This window comes from Zingiber officinale, chromosome 6B, assembly GCF_018446385.1.
Source record: "Zingiber officinale cultivar Zhangliang chromosome 6B, Zo_v1.1, whole genome shotgun sequence".
NCBI lineage: Eukaryota > Viridiplantae > Streptophyta > Magnoliopsida > Zingiberales > Zingiberaceae > Zingiber > Zingiber officinale.
In genome coordinates this window covers 127,682,928-127,701,200 of record NC_055996.1, presented here as the reverse complement: position 1 = coordinate 127,701,200, position 18,273 = coordinate 127,682,928, and the positions used below count along the sequence as shown (strand labels likewise).

The window sequence follows — 18,273 nt, the reverse complement described above, 5'->3', positions numbered from 1 at the left end:
TGTTCACAAATATTGTTCACGAACATTTTTCACCAACATTAACGAGTTGAACACATATGTGTTCAAGCTTATTTATTTAATTTAATGAGATGTTCAAGCTTGTTTGTTTAATTAATCTTGTGTATATTGAACGAATATAAATATGCTCTTACCAAGCTAAACATCAAGCTTGTTCACGAGCGCTTGGTTCATTTACTGCCCTAAGGGCAATGGCTGAGAAGGAGAAAAAAGGTGAAATTGGGGACAAACTGCTGGTAATTGCTAGAAAAAAACAACACTTTGTGGAATGAAAGTGATGTGGATGTCTTTGTTGGACGAAGCTATAATTGGAAGAAAATTATCAGCTTGGAATAAATCTGCTACTACCTAATTAGCTACTGGAATAAATCTGCTACTGCCTAAATTGTCAGTTTGGAATAAATCTGATATGCCCTAGTTAGTTGCTGGAATAAATCTGCTACTATCCAAATTGTGCTACTGTCAAAATTTGCTACTGCTATAAGAAGAAATAAATAAAGGGTCTTTCTATTTTTGATTCCTTGTTTCCTTTAGCGATTAGTCTTTTCCTTTTTTCCTTGAATAGTCTATGTGATTGACTTCTTATACAAGGAGTGTTATTATCAATGAAGAGTGGGGATTGAGTAATTTAGACTTTGTTTAGAACGAGTCTTTTCCCTCTAAGTAATTTGGACTCTATTTAGGATGAGTCTTTCCCCCTCCCATCCCCCTTATGTGTAGCATGATCAAGTACTGATCCAGATCTTAACCTGTGATTCGATCCTGTACTCAGGACCATAACAACTTGGTATTAGAGCTGATCATGGGTGACACATATCCTATCACATCCAAACTCGATGCCTTCATAGAAAAATTGATCTCGCAACAACAAGTTTTCATGGAGTAGATCACCTTCTGCCAGCGAGGACTAGAGCAGATGACAAAGTTATCTAGTACTGTTTAAGAGACAAGACAACAGCCAATGCCCACCACAAACAACCCTACTACCGTGGAGTGTGGCCCTTCCAAAGTCTCGAAGGCCAGACTTGAACCACCAATTAGTAGCACCTTGGTTCCACGGTACTCGAAGATGGAGTTCCCCACCTATTCTGGAGAAGGCGATCCACTAGGCTGGATTAAAAGGTGCGAAAAATGCTTTGCCAACCAAAGGACCACAGAAATTGACAAGGTTGGCCTTGTTAGCTTCCACTTAGTAGGGGAAGCCCAACTTTAGTTTGATTAGATGAACAGGAAGAACTTGATATGACTTGGAAGCAATTCAAAAATCATTGTCATATCCGCTTTGGGATTCTTATGAGCAACAACCCTCTGGGAGAGTTAGAAAATCTAAAGTAGACAGACTCGGTAGAAGACTACCAGTGGCAATTCCAGTCCCACCTCGCCCGGACCTCGGACCTCTGACTTATAACCTCTGACCGCAACAACAGGTTGACTTGTTCACTGCAGGGTTAGTCAAAGATCTCCGTATCGACATCGAACTACAGAAGCCTAAAAATCTAAGCATTACAATGAATATGGCTAGGACATTAGAAGGGAAGCAGTATTCCATCAAGGCGGGGGTTACTGCGCACAAATTGGAGTGGGACCACAACTTAGCTCAACACCAGCAGTAGAGACCCTCCTTTGGTGAAGATCAAGACAACGGGGGGCATCAGTAAGGACGCTCCACCTGCTTCATTCTTCAAGCGTCTAACCCACGCCGAGATGGCAAAACGGAGAGCCAAGGGCTTCTATTTTAACTGTGATGAGTCCTACTCCACGAGTCACAAGTGTAAATGCTTGTTTTGAATTACAGTGTCTGATGATGACAGAGAAGGTGAGGAAGAGGTGGAAGTGAATTTGAAAATTTCCCTCCATGCTATTAGTGGCGTTATACCCCGATTTTTAGCTTGAGGACAAGCTCAGCATCGAGGAGGGAAGTGAAGATGTGGACACTTTTGTTGGATGACACTATAATCGGAAGTAAATTACTAGCTTGGAATAAATCTGCTACTATCTAATTAACTACTAGAATAAATCTGTTATTATCTAAATTGTTAGTTTTGAATAAATCTACTATTATTTAATTAGCTGCTGGAATAAATCTGCTACTATCTAAATTCTACTGCTATCAAAATTTGCTACTGCTATAAGTAGAAATAAATGAAGGGTCTTTCTATTTTTGATTCCTTGTTTCCTTTAACAATTGATATTTTCCTTTTTTCCCCCTTGAATAATCTATGTAATTGACTTTTTATATAAGGAATGCTATTATCAAAGAAGAGGGAGAAGAAAAATTGAATAATTTGGACTCTATTTAGAACGAAACTTTCCCTGAATAATTTGGACTCTATTTAAGATGAGTCTTTTCCCCTCTCTTCTTCTTACATATTGTACGACTAAATACGGATCCAGATCTCAACCTGTGACTCTATCCTGCACTCGGAATTATAACAAAATGTTGCTGTTGTGGTTGTTGTTATTGAATAATTTGGACTCTGTTTAGAACGAAATTTTTCTTGAATAATTTGGACTCTATTTAAGATGAGTATTTTCCCCTCTCTTTTTCTTACATATTGTACGACTAAATACGGATCCAGATCTCAACCTGTGACTTTATCCTGCACTCGGGATTATAACAAAACGTTGTTGTTGTGATTGTTGTTATTAAGAAGAAGAATGAGATGAGTTGCTGGCAGAGGATATATAGTGAAGGTTGTTAGTCCTGTGGCTTAGAGAAGAAGAAGGAGAGTTAGGGATGCAGAGATCTGATGTCGCGGGAAGAGATGTAGGAGAATAAAAGGTGAAGGAAGAAGTAAAAGGTGTAGGAAGATGGAGAATAAAAGGTTAGAAGAGATCACGGTTGTCTAGTTTGGTGGGAAACTGGGAATTGCTGTAAAAATTAAAGGAGAAAAAATGTTTGTGATTACTGGAAATACTTCGTGCGGCGTGCCGCATGGCATGCGGCAGGCTTCTGTAAGAGAGGAGGGTTCGGTTGATGAAAAGGAAGCAAAGGAGAATAAAAATGAGACGAAAGAAGATTATTGTTGGTCTTGGTAAAATAGGAAAAGAATTAAAGATTAGGAATTTTAAGGGGGCAAAATTGAAAAAAGAAATAGAAGATAGATAAAAATAAATAAAGAAAATAGAAAATAAAGCGACTTGAAAAAGAAAACAAACAGTTGAAAGAATAACATGCGTTGAAGACCTGATGGAGAAGGCAAGAGTAACATGTGGCGTTGAGGTTGTAACTTGTAAGAAGCTTGATTACATCGGAACAGTAGTATAGAAAAAATTACAAAAGAAACAAAAACAAAACATGAACTATAAATATAATATAATTAGAATTAAAAAAACATAGGATAAAATGGCTCTGATATCGTATTTGAAACATAAAAATATAAAAACACATAAACGAAAAGAAAGAATATAGAAAAAATAAAGAAACACATAAACGAAAAGAAATAATATAGAAAAAAAAATAAAGAGAAGAACAATTGAAATCAATTTATAATTATCATCTTAGTTCTGAAAAGCAATTTAACCAATTTCTACATACATAAAATCTTCTTCCAATATATCAAACTCAAGAAAAACACAACCAATAAATCCCATTTATTGGATTTATATGTGGTAGCAATATCTGCATGATGTTACGATCTTTACATGCAAAGATATCGAATCGGTGAAATAATATCCATCAGGATTATCAAAAGTTTGATCACGTGGTTCTGGATTAAAACCAGCTAAACTGTTGCTGCTGTTTTGTAACTTGAAGACCTCAAGCCCGTTTAAAATTGCATCGTAGTACTGTGGTCGCGAGTCGATCTGTGGATGAAGGGCAACCCACATGTCCATCTGCCCACTTCCTGTTGTACTCACCATGTAATCCCTGAATGTTGCAACACCGATACCGCCACTCCAAGCAATAACATCCGCGGATTCCTCCGCTGTCTGGTTATTAATGAAGATTTCAAAAACTCTTTGTTTGCTCGTGGTTATGGGATATTGGATCTCACAAAAATGAAACCGGACAAGGTAGCTGAAGCCAGCATCTACTTGAAGAATCCATGTAAGATTGTACTGCAAATTCACTGATGCGTCTGGACCCATTGACCTTGCTGTCGCGTAGACTTCAGTTGGCGCAATGTAAGATGGAACGTCAGGGGCGTATCTGATGCTAACATTTGTATCTTTAGAAAATGTCACACCAGAAGAAGCGCCAAAAAGATAAAGTGTATCATCTTCCCAAAACCTGGAAAATTCCCCATTGGGAGGGGCGATTGCTTGGCCACCCACGTTGAGCCGGTACACAGTTTCGATTGCTGATTCTGGATGGATCTCTTTCAATATGGGATAGGCATAACCATCAGTATTGATAAGCACAGCATTGCCGGAGTTAAAGATGTCAGGGATTGGCACAATCTCGATGCCGTTTATAAAGGCATAAGAATTGTTATGAGCGGGGGAGGGGGAGAAGGTGAGGTTTAGGACGCCGGTGGAGACATTGAGGGAAAATTCACGGGTAAAGAAGTCATCATTTAAATTATTTGCAACAAGAGAAGCACTAAAATTGTGGAGGAGGGTGTAAGGGCCAGCTGTGACAGAGAAGAAGGCATCGCCAGAGGTGTAGTTGTCGTTGTCGTAATTGGAAGGGTAGAAATAGAGGCGGAGGAACACCCGACCGCCGACGGCGAGAGAGAAATTGTAGGAAAAAGGGGAAGTGAAGACCCGAGCCGTCAAGTACGGGACTCGAGGCACCGACGAACCTTGCTGTGTAGCTTTGACGCTATGGCCGCTCAAAGGGAGGGAGAAGTTGAAATCGGAGTCGGGGGTCCAATCCCTTCCATCGAGGTCGGAGCCCGGTTGAGAAGCTCCGCAACTGAGGAGGATCGCGGAGTCATTATCAGCAGCTAAGATGGCCGGAGCCACCGACAAGATTGAAGCGCAGACGATGGCGTAATTAGGGAGAACCACATGATTCTCCATGGGAAAAAACACACTCGAACCTTGAGCAAGATTCGATTTTTCCACCACTAAAAAATTTCAAAAGAAAGGGGTTTTGGGAGAATCGCAGATTCTGTGAAGCAAGAGGAAGAACGAGTAACAATGTCAAACCTTAACCGGAAAGGCAAAATCACAATCAAAATGTGATGGTTCCTTAAAACTCAAGCCCTATGAATTATAAGAATCATATAAGAATTTATATATAGAAAATATAATTGTGGCAAAAGATGAATACGTTCGTCCCTAGTGTCCCGTCAATCTGTCCCAGGGCCAACACGGAGGAGGTAAATCACGTGCGGCTACTAGCCTTTGGAATAGTGAATAGCACATAGGGAGACATTTACCTCGATTTTACCGAGATTCGAACCCCAGACCTCATTGTGGCAACATCTCATGTACTAGCCACTATACCCATCCGAGGGGACTATATATAGGAAATATAAGAATATATGAGTAATGGATCTTCGTTTCATCAATTAAACATGACATAAGAAAAATAAATACATAAACATAATAGACAAAAAAACATGATTGAAGGCTTGATTTCTATAGAAGAAGATGCAACGGAAAGGAAGGTCTTCCAAGTCAATTGGGAATAAGAAACTATGTCAAGATAATGCCTTAAGCCCTTGGAAATCAATCCTATATATAGTGAAAATCTATTATCAATCCATAGATAATAATAAATACGGGACTATAAGTCCATATATATACTGAACATCTATTATCAGCATATATATGATAATAGATGCGGGACTAAAGGTTCTACACATACAAAGTATGCATCCAACAACTGAACTCAATAAGTATAAATTAGATCACTTTAAAGGATTCAGATTGTATTCACATATGTAACTTACAAATAAATCCACCTAATAGGGATAATTATATCCAACAATCTCCCACTTGGGCTATATGTGAGTTGTATGTGGAATACAAGTAAAATTTTAGTTGAGATTAAACGTTATGGGTACAAGATACCCCCTGCAAATAATCTGGTCCATTAACTTCATTAGTATAGGACTAAAGAGGTCGTAACAAGCACCAACAGTAATCACAAAACCAATGTCATTAATGACATAGATTAAGTTATAGATGTGTAGAGTAAAAAATACATGAAATATGATCAATACATGTCAATTTTGAACTGCTCCTAAGATGACCTCAAAAGAGGTCAAATAATATTTGCAAAATACTTTATGCTAAACTGCAATAGAAAATCATGATCCAAACTGTATGATTCCAAAATGAATCTATATCTTATTTACAAACATCAAATGCTAAATAGCAACAATAAATAATGATATCATAGTCAGAGTGTCAAACAAACATATAAATTCTTATTATTGATTTGAACTTTAAGTACGTACAATAATTAAAACAAATATTTGTCTTTATTAATTAACATAGAACAATAAATACAGACTCATACTAGATGAGTTCTTCTTCCATAAGAAGGACTCCCATATCCACAACATACGCATGAAACACCTTAGGCACTAAGCCTTTGGTGAGTAGATGACCAACATGGAATCTATGCTAATGTGCTCTATCATAATCTGACAACTCTAAACTCTTTCTTTAACCGCTAGAAACTTGATGTCGATGTGTTTTGACTTCGACGACAGGACTCTCATATCCACAACATACGCATGAAACACCTTAGGCACTAAGCCTTTGGTGAGTAGATGACCAACATGGAATCTATGCTGATGTGCTCTACCATAATCTAACAACTCTAAACTTTTTTCTTTAACCACTAGAAACTTGATGTCGATGTGTTTAGACTTTGACGACTGCGGTTGTTCTTGGCATAAAGTTCTGCGACTTTATTATCACAGTAAATGCTCAATGGCCTATCAATGCCATCAACAATCTGTAATGTTGTGATGAATTTCTGTAGCCAAATCCCATTATTGGACGCTTCATAGTATGCTATCAACTCTGCCTCCATAGTAGAAGTGACTATTAGCGTCTGCTTAATGCTCTTCCAAGATATAGCCTCTCCAGCAAACATGAAGATATAACCTGAAGTGAACCTCCTACTATTCAAGCATCTAGCAAAATCAGAGTCTGAATATCCAATCACCTCCAAGTGATCTGATCGCCGATACGTGAGCATATGTCCTTTAGTTCTTTGCAAATATCGTATCACTCTCTTTACTGCTTTCCAGTGTGATGGTCCTGGGTTACTAACATATCTGCTTATCATTCACACTAAAAATGTTATATCTGGTCTAGTATAAACTTGTGCATACATGAGACTTCCCACTATTGATGCATATGGAAATTGCTCCATCTCATTTATTTCAAGTTCAAACCGTGGACACTGCTGCAAGCTGAACTTGTCACCTCTTGACACAGGTGTGTCACCAGGTATACAGTTCTACATACCAGACTTTATAAGCACCTTTTCAATATAGGTCTGTTGTGAAAGTCCAAGAATATCTCTTGAACGATCACGATAGATCTGTATGCCTAAAACAAAAGATGTTTCACCAAGATCTTTCATTTCAAAATTACCAGATAGAAATTGTTGGTGCAATATCCCCTGGGTCAGGTTGACCAGGTTGACTAAGCTTGAGTTGGCTCAAGCTTAAGTCTTGATGTTTGGGTTTCGATGTTTGACAATACATGGAGATTGCAAGTGCAATCGTCCATTTGGGAAGATTATTGATACAATTCCCCTTTGATCACGATTGACCAATTAGATGTGAAGAAGAGTCAAGTAGGTCGAAGGGTTGACCGGATACTTAACTGGGAAAGTCCTAACTGAAGGTTAGGCGGTTGGAAAATCCTAGTGAGTGAAGCTAAGTGAAAGTCCTGGTGAGTGAAGCCAGACAGGTTAAAGACTTAGTGAGTGAAGCTAGGCGGTATGAAAATCCTAGTGAGTGAAGCTAGGCAGTATGAAAATCCTAGTGAGTGATGCCAGACAGATGAGAAATTCTAGTGAGTGAAGCTAGGTGAAAGTCTTGGTGAGTGAAGCCAGGCATATGGGAAGTCCTAGTGAGTGGAGCTAAGCAGAAGAGAAGTCCTGGTGAATGAAGCCAAGCACATGAAAATCTAGGTGGGTCAAGGCAGACCGGACACCTGATATTGGTAAGTCCAAGTGGGCCAAGGTTGACTGGACACTTGGCATGAGGAGAAAACTCCAAGTGGGTCAAAGGGATTGACCGGACACTTGGGGAAGAAGTCCTAGCAGGTTAAGGGTGACCGGATACTAGGCATGATGTCCCAACAGGTCATGGTTGACTGGATATTGATTTTAGGGACCTTGGACTTGATTTGGTAAGTCACTAGTGAATCAATCGATCGATTGAATCCTAGTCCAATCGATCGGTTGATCGATTGGATGTGTGTCGCGATAAAGCTTTGGCCCAATCGATCAATGGATCGATTGGGAGCTATCGCCGTTAGCACAGAAGCTCTCCCAATCGATAAGCCGATAGATTAGGAACCTCCAATCGATCGGTTGATCGATTGGAGCGCTAGAAATCACGCGATAAGCCTTGAATTGATCGGGCGATCGATTCAGACGATTTCTAAAGAGCATAGAGGCACTCTAAATCGATCAACCGATCGATTCAAAGCCTCCCCAATCGATTAAGAGCAATTCAATCGATTGGGAATCGACCGTTGCGTAGGTTATATCCGTTGGCGAGCGATTTTCTCAGCACTTCTTCGGTTTTCTTCTCCGCGCGATCATGGCGAAGATCACAGTGACTTCTCCACCTTCGCAGCCAGATCTTGATTGCTCTTGGGGACAAGTGTAGCTATACTTCCAAGGTTCAAGAGGTAACAACAAACAACAAGTAAGCAAGAAGAAGAAGTTTTTATTTGTATCTTTTGTATTTTCTTCTTGCGTGTGTTGTATTTATTGTGTGAGTTTATACAAGGCTTCTCCACCTTCGGTAGTTACTGTAAATGAGTGTTTTTCTTAGTGGAGTGTGTCGTGTGTGGATCCTTGGATTAGTCACCTCTTCTTGAGGTGGATACCAAGTAAATCCTTGTGTTAGTGTTGTATTTTTGTTTCTTGTTCTTTCCGCTGCATATCATCATCAAGAAGCAAGAAACGATGAGCTATTCACCCCCTCCCCCCTCTAGCATATTTCAACCCTAACAAAAGTGACTTAGTTTAATGTAGCATACCCTTATTATTGCTCGCAAGCAATATATCGTCCACATACAAAATAAGTATAACAAACTTGCTCTCACTGAACTTGACATATATGCACTGATCAACGAGGTTCTCTTTAAATTCAAATGAGATAACCACTTGATCAAATTTCTGGTACCACTGATGGAATGCCTGTTTTAAACCATAAATGAACTTCTTTAATCTACATACTAGGTGCTTTGAGTCTTTAGACTCAAAGTTCTCTAGTTGCACTATATATATAGACTCCTCTATGTCTCCATTGAGGAATGTAGTCTTTACGTCCATTTGATGTAGCTCCAAATCATAATGAGCTACAAGTGTCATAATTACCCTAAGAGAGTCTTTCGTCGACACAGGTAAGAAAGTCTCCTTGTAATCAATGTCTTATTTCTGAGTGAATCCCTTGGCAACAAGATGAGCCTTATACTTTTCGACATTGCCCTTTGAATCCCGCTTGGTTTTAAATATTCATTTACAGCCAACGGGCTTCTTTCCTTCAGGCAATTCGACAAGTTCCCAAACTGTTGGAGTGTATACTGAAAGCCTAAACTTTGTAAACATTCATTATGAATAAAGAATCACATTTAGTCAAATTGTCTACATTTGTTTGTAGTTGTTCATATAATTTATATTGTAGATAACATAGTATGTGGTGTCACATGCAGAAGATGATGTTATCAGTACCTTATAAATTATAAACAGTAGCTCACGACTAAAATGGAAAGGAACAAACCATTAGAAGGTCGTAGTGTAATTAGGTATTAGTTTATCTTGACTATATAATTACACTAGTACACTCAGAGTGTATTGAGTAGGACCATTTGAGGTCGTTTCTTTTATACTGACTTTATAAAGGAACAAAGACCTCAGTTATTATGGAAGTGTGTGCTCTTAATCCTAATATAATAACAAGCACATATATTTGATATTTATTTCTTTAATTTATCAATGGGTGAGATTTAGTTCGATGAATCAATAAACCTGATAAGTTGGGAAATGGTATCACTTATAGTGTGTGTTGTTGATTATAGAAGGAAACTGTGTCCTAGAGATACTAGGTTGATAATGTCCCCAAGAGGAGCTCATAAGGATTGTCATGTTAAATCCTGCAGGTGGACTTAGTCCGACATGACGATAAGGTTGAGTGGTACTACTCTTGGACTTAGATATTAATTAAATGAGTTGTCAGTAACTCACTTAATTAGTGGACATTCGATATCTTAAACATAGGGAGACTAACACACTCATAATAAGAAGGAGCCCAAAAATGTAATTTAGGATTGGTGCGGTAGTTCAATAATAGTTCTCTAGTGGAATGAATTATTATTGATAAAATTAAGTTGTGTGTTCGGGGCGAACACGGGATGCTTAATTTTATCAGGAGACCAAAACCAATTCCTCCTCTCGGTCCCTATCGTAGCCTCTTATTTATAGAGTTCTATACCCACCTATACCCACCTTCTATACCCACCAATAGGGGGTCGGCCAAGCTAACTTGGGAACCAAGCTAGGACCGGCCTAGGTATAAAATTGGGTGGCCGACCCTAGCTTGAACCCAAGCTAGTGGGGGCCGGCCAAATTAAATTAAAAAGGGATTTTAATTTTAATTTTTATTATGTGGAAGAAATAATTTATTAAAGAGAATTAAAATTAAAATATCTCTCTTGTAAAAGATCTACAAAAGATTAAAGAAAGATATTAGATCTCTTTCCTAATTTGTAGATTGGTGAGATATTTTATTTTCTCTTTAAAATTATCCACATGTTGATAAAATTAAAATTATAGAAATTTCCTTTTATCAACCATGAAGAGATTTTTAAAGAGAAATTTTATTTTTTAAAATTTCCGAAAACAAATTAGGAAGTTTTAATTGTTGATTAAAACTTGTCTAATTTTTTCCTTCATTGATGTGGCCGACCATAAGATTTCAATTGGGGAAATTTTATTTTATTTTTCTCAATTAAATCATGTCAAGGAAATTGAGGAAATTTTATTGTAATTAAATTTCCTAATTTGCCTAGGCCAAGGAATATAAAAGAAGGGGTGAGGGTGCCTTCACAAGACACAACCTCTATTATTTTCTCTCCCTCTTTTGTTCCTTGGTGTGGCCGGCCATCATCATCATCTCCCTCTCTTCCTCTTGTGGTGGCCGAACCTCTCTCAAAGGCTTGGAGCTCTTGTGGTGGTCGGATACTACTTGGAGAAGAAGAAGAAGAAGGAGAGGAAGCTAGTATCTCTTGGAGCTTGGTTGGTGTTTTGATTTTCTTCCTTGGTGAAGCTTCTTTCTTTGTGGCCGAACCTAGCTAGGAGGAGAAGAAGGTGGTTGGTGATTTCTCATCTCGGAAGATCGTTGCCCACACAACGTCCGAGGTTAGAAGAGGAATACGATAGAAGATCAAGAGGTTTTTCTACAAGGTATAACTAGTAATTTTTCTTTCCGCATCATGCTAGTTATTTATAGAAATAACACCAAATACAAGAGGCATACGTTCTAGAATTTCGAATATGTTTTTCGATGTTGTGTTCTTTTGTTTTTTCTTTTCCTTGTGATTTGATTGTTCTCTTCGGTTAACCTAAAGTTATTTTAGGAAATTAAATATTAGATTTCTATAAAAGGTTTTGTCTAGTCGGTGGTGGTTGCTCCCATATCCAAGAAGGCCATGTGCCTCGCCACGTCAGTACTGGGAACCAATTATGGAAATTAATATTTAATGGAATTAATAATTTAAGGAGACTTGGGTCGAACGTGTTAAGTTCCGCAGGAGATCCAAGTCAAAACCTAAAAGAACAAATAGATTAAGTTTTGGATCAAATGTGTTAAGTTCCGCAGACGATCCAAAATTTAATTTAAAAGAACACATGGTAGCTAGGAAAAGGTTCAGACCTTTGTACAAAATTTTTGTACAGTGGAACCTATAGGTTTTCCGAGTAGCAACCAACAATTCCCAAACGTCATTGTCTGCCATAGATTTCAACTCTTCTTGCATGGCGTTAATCCACCTTTCAGGCTTAGAATATTGTTGGACTTCTTAAAAAGATATAGGATCACTCTCCAACCCTATGTCAAAATCATGCTCTTGAAGATAAACATAATCACGAGAATTCGTGGTTCTCTGTTCCCTTATGAATCGCTTTAAATGCACTTGTCTTTGAGGTGGTTAAAGTACTTGCTCATCAATATGAGGCAATACTTCAATTTCAGTGGCAGGCTTCTCCAATTGCATTGGAGATGTCATGGAAATATCTTGGTTCACTACGCTCACTGGATGTGTAATGCCCATAATGTACGGTATGGTAACCACACCGCTGCTGATCACACTAGTAGTAACCACAGGAGGATCGCCAATGTTTTCCTCAAAAGATACTTCCCTGATTTTATTACTCCCACTGTCTTCAATGAACTTGACATTTCTCGTTTTGAAGAAGGATCTATTAGAGATATCATAAAATGTATACCCTCTTAATTTCTCAGAGTATCCTATAAAATTACAGCTAACCGTTCTTGAGTCCAGTTTCCTTTCATTATGCTTGTAAGGCCTAGCTTCAGCTGGATAACCCCAGACGTGTAAGTGCCTAATGATAGGTTTCTTACCCATCCACATCTCGAATGAGATTTTAGTTACTGTCTTACTAGGTACTCTATTGAGTAGGTAAACTACAGTCTTGAGTGCTTTATCCCACAAGGACTCTGGTAGAGAAGTAAAAGTCATAATATTTCTTACCATGTCTTTTAGGGTTCGATTGCAACGCTTAGCTACACCATTCTGACTAAGTGTATCAGTCGTGGTATACTGAACCACAATTCCACACTCAACAAGGTAATTCGTTAAAGGTCCTAGGCATTATTCACCTGATCCATCATATCGACCGTAATATTCACCTCCACTGTTGGATCAGACGTCTTTAATTTTCTTACCTAGTTGAAGTTCAACTTCGACTTTGAAAATTTTGAACATGTCCAAAGATTGCGATTTCTCATGAATATGGTACAGATAGCCAAATCTGGAATAATCGTCTATGAAGTTAATAAAATATGTATGTCAATTCCAAGATACCTTAAGGAATGGTCTACAAATGTCCATATGTATTAGCTCTAAAACATCACTACAACGGCTAGCCCCCTTATTCCTTTGTTAGTGGTCTTCCCCTTAACACACTCTATGTAGATATCAAAGTCTGACATGTCAAGGGAATTGAGAATTCCATGTGACATTAACCTTTCCAGGCATTGTTTGGATATATGTCCTAAACACGTATGTCATAACATGGAAGAATTCTCATTAGTATACCTATACTATGCATTATCTCGTTGTCAACTGTAGGAGTAAAGGTGTTTAATTTATAAAGCTTATCAACCAAGGAACCATTGCCAACTAACATTGAATTAAAGAAAATACTAAAAATTTCATTTCTAAATAAATAAGAATAACCTGATTTGTCCAAACAAAAAATTGAAATTAAATTCCATCGAAAAGATGGTATAATAAATATATTTTCTAAATCTAGAAAAATATTGGTTCCTAAACAAAGTCTAAAAACACTAATCGACTTGACTTTAGCCTTCTTTCCATTTACCGTATAGATGTATCTTTCACCATCAGGCAGAAGTCGGCTCCTGAGACAACGCTGCATAGTGACACTTATGTGAGTAGTAGCACCGGTATCTATCCACCAAGTGTCAATGGGTACAATAGCTAGATTGACTTCCGAACTAACAAAGTTAAGAAAACTCCCAGAATCTGCAGTTTGTTTTCCTTTTCCTTTGTTATTGATCCTCTTTTGTTTCTTGCTCGCACTTTGAGAATCAGATGCTAAGTGAGTACTCTCAGATATCTCAATCTTTAATCTCCCTTCCTCTTGCACTCATTGAGCTATAAGCTCATTCAATGTCCACTTTTCCTTTTGAGTATTATATGATATCTTAAAAAGAGTGAACCATGCAGGGACATCAAAACAAAATGCACTAACATACCCTCAGATATATCGAGTTTTAGTGCTTTCATACTTGTTGTTATATTAGGCATCTCCATAATGTACTCCCTTATGTTTCCTTTACCATTTTACCGCATGATTACCAACTTTGTAAGAAGTGTGGTAGTCACGACCTTTTTATTTGAGGTGAATCAGTCTGCTAATTGGTCTAGGAAACTCCTAGCATCTCCTCCATCCGTTATTGAGCCCTTTATTGGTGCCAGTATGAAAAGCTTCGTGATACTCAGACACATACGATTTCATTTCTCCCACAGCTGAAATTCAGCCCTCTTCTCTATAGTGCTAGCACTAGTCAGAGATATGGGATGATCATTCCTTAATACATAGTCTAAGTCCATGCAGCCTAAGATTACGGTTATGTATTCTTTCCATTCAGCAAAATTCGAACCAGTTAGTGTTAGGATGTTATTAATGCTGGCAGTTACAAATTGCACTAAAATTTAAGAGAGAATTTATTTAAGCTCACGATTTAACTAAAGCCAAGAACATATAAGTAATATATAAAATTATGCAAATAAACTAAAATTGTAAATGCATATAAATGAGTTCTTTATGAGATACAAGTACAACATAATATATTTTCCTGTAGACTGACACATTATTTGTTAGCGATACTCTCTAATATAACTCAAACTTTAATTGGTCACACAATGTGTTTTTCTTTGGGCCGACCCATTGTGCGCATAATATGATACTTTATATGAGTTATATTTGTAGGATTGAAAAAAATTTAGATATCTCCACAATGACATGATATTATCCACTTTGGGCCTAGGTCCTCATTGCTTTGCTCTTGGGCTCTCCCCAAAAGGTCTCATGCCAATGGAGATATCTTTTTCTCTTATAAATCCATGATTTTTTCCATGTGTTTTCAATGTGGGACTATGTTTATAACCTTGCAACCCCAACAATATTTTGGTTCATTTCTCACAACAACCTTAATCGGCCACATAATATGTTTTCCTTTGGGCCGACATATTTTGTGAATGATCTGAACAAAATAATATTTTGTTCCATAGTTATAAGCTACCTTATGAATATATCTGGCATAAAAGTAATCTTCTTTTGGGCCGATTATTTTTAGCATAGATATACGTCTACCAACATAAAATATACTAAATCTACCTAAGGTGTTTTCCTTTGGACTAATACATTAGTTCAACTTAGTAGCACGTTATGTAGATAGACTCTAGAAAATCGTAGGAACTTTATTCGAACAGAAATTACTTAATCAACTTTAACAACATAAATTAGGCTTATTAATCATTGATACCTTATGATAATCGATTAGTATAATCTAAATAATTATCTCAATCGATCTAAAAGTCTACTATATATGCCTACGTGAATCTTCCTTTAAAAGATCAAAAATTTCTTTTAAGTTTTATAATTAAATAATATTATTTAATCCCTTAATCATTGAATAAAATTTATTTAACGCCTGTTTTTTTTAATTATTGACATACTGTTTGAAACAGTAAAATTTTTTTATTATTATTTATTGAAACAGTTTGTATTCACGTACTGTTTCGCATTGAACCAGGATATATATATTTAATAAAACACGGTTGATATTAACCGTGTTTAATTAATCATTCATTAAAAAAACATGTTAATCGATTACATAATGTTTATAATCTTAATCCATTAAAAATTAACGTAGGTTCAAGACCGTTAATTTAATTTCTATTTAAAATTTTAACGTCGGTAATCGATTGCTCGATTCTTTAATTGATTAAATTATTATAATTTTATCTAAAATTAAATTAAACAGTGATTATATATTTTCATCCTTCTTTGTATTCAACTAAACATGAAAAAATTTAAAAATAAATCTATCATAATTTTTCTCTTATGATTTTTGATGATAAAAAATTATATTAACTAGAAAAACTTGATCTAGTATATAAATAATAAATCGATGAAAAATTTAAACTTTATTACTAATAAAAATGATGAAACAGAACCTTGGCTCTGATACCAATTAATGGTTCCTATAAAATCTAAGCGGATTTTAAAAATTATATAAAAATTCATATATAAGAAATACAAGAACATATGAGTATGAATCTTCGTTTCATTAATTAAATATTACATAAGAAAAATAAATATATAAACATAATAGACAATGAACCTGATTGCTATATCCTTATCTTTAGCGTTGTCGGTTTGATTTTTGTGAAAGAAGATGCAGCAAAAAAGAAGGTCTTCCAAGAAACTTAAGGGATGACGACGTTGTAAAATTTCTTGTCAATAGGGAACAAAAAATTATGTCAAGATGATACCCTGAACCATTGGGGATCAATCCTATATATATTGGACATTTATTATCAGTCCATAGATAATAATAAATGTGAGACTATAAGTCCATATATATATATTTTGAACATCTTTTATCAATACATATATAATAATAATAAATACGGAACTAAAGATTCTACACATAAGATCTATATTCAATAACTAAATTCAATAAATCTAAATTAAATTATTTTAAAAAATTCAGATCATATCCCTATATTATCCCTATATGTAACTTATAAATAAGTCCGATCAGATGCAGCAGACGGATCGAGTATAGAAGGCCTCCGACTCCGATCGTAGAACTCAGCGTGAAGCGTTTTGGCTGTTCAGTGGTCGCCTATATTATTTATAATATTATTCGACACAGAATCTTATAGTGATCCTAACGCGTCAAGGCTGGCCCATGCTGTTCAATTCCAAAGTTGGATGCCAATGATTAGTCAAAATAATTGAATAACTTATTTTAATTTAATTGGACGCCGGGCAGGGAAGGTTGGGAGCGTAGACTTGTTTTGTCCGACTCTAAGTCAATCATGAATTCGGTACATAAAAATTGAATGGGCAACATATATATATATATATATATATATATATATATATATAAAAATAAATAAATTATAAAATATTTAATTTTTAATCTATTGATCTTGTCCGAATCGATGAATCAACGGACGCTGGGCACGTGACGCTCTCCTAGTTGCTGATGTAGATCTCCAGCCGATCGTATGGAGCTCCGGTAAACCTGCAAAAAAGTCGGGTCAGGAAGGGGTTCCCGGCGACGACCCTCCGACGCTCAAGTCAGGTAAGTGGACAACAAAGAAGTGGCTTTGTCTAAGCCAGAATGCATACCTCCGGCGAAGTGTGAGGCTCCTTATATAGAGCTGGGAAGGGGCTCACGCACACATACCGAGGCGAATACGTGTCCTCAGCCCATACCTCCGTAAGGGCTTGTCAGAAAAGCTTGCCTGACACCATACTGCTACAGTCCGCGTACATCTCTGATGGGACAGCGGAACCCTCTGCCATAAGATCCTGCGTATGGCTTGCTCGTCGAACATACCCGCTGTCAGAAGATGTTCCCTTATCCTTTTCTTCTTTTACTCCATGCCGAGAGTCCGGCCGGTCGGTCGTTCCCTTGCCTCCGGCCGGTCGTCTGTGCTAGTCCGCTCGGGAGATTCCTGGTCGTGTGCTCTGTGGACTGTTCGCAGTGTTGCTATTTTATGTCTTCGGCCGAGCGGGCTACCCGCTCGGACATACGACTCTGCTCAACATGAGCGTCGGAATCCCAACTCCCCGCCAGGGTATCTTTGCTTCCGCTCGGAACATTCGTCCGGTCACCTCTATCTTTATCCGCTCGGCCAAGCCTCTGGTTGACCTTTTACCTTTTAACCTCCACCTGGTGTTGACTTTGGGGCCCCCCTCCTTACTGCCGGATCAATTGCCTCCCCTTCAAGTCTAGTCGAAGGAGGCGATTAGTCCGACTGACTGGACCATCAGTTGAGTCGAGCGGCGTCTTGAAACTACCATCCGCCTGGTATAAAGGGGGCAACTAAAACGCCAGTCAACGCGACCATCCCTCGGATCTCCTCGGAAGTTGCACCAATCTCCGTCATTAAGGCCAAGCACGCGCTCTGCGCCTCGATAAGGCGCTTATTAAATGCTCCCCCTTGGCGGAATGTCACGTGGCATTGCTGACGTCAGCATACGGCGACGACGTCGAAGGTGACGAGACCGAGGCGGTTCGAAATCAAGGGCCCGATGCACGCTCCGATTCTCGCGACCTGGATCCAACGGCTGAGGCCTCTCGGGCTTCA

General features: G+C 37.8%; 1 protein-coding gene across 1 annotated transcript; it reads right to left on the bottom strand.

The window, feature by feature from the left end:
* Positions 1-3,610: 3,610 nt before the first annotated feature.
* Positions 3,611-5,001, bottom strand: LOC121989441 (receptor-like protein kinase FERONIA). The gene has a single exon (XM_042543506.1). The coding sequence runs from the start codon at positions 4,984-4,986 to the stop codon at positions 3,622-3,624; it is 1,365 nt and encodes a 454-aa protein (XP_042399440.1). The 5' UTR covers positions 4,987-5,001; the 3' UTR covers positions 3,611-3,621.
* Positions 5,002-18,273: the final 13,272 nt, after the last annotated feature.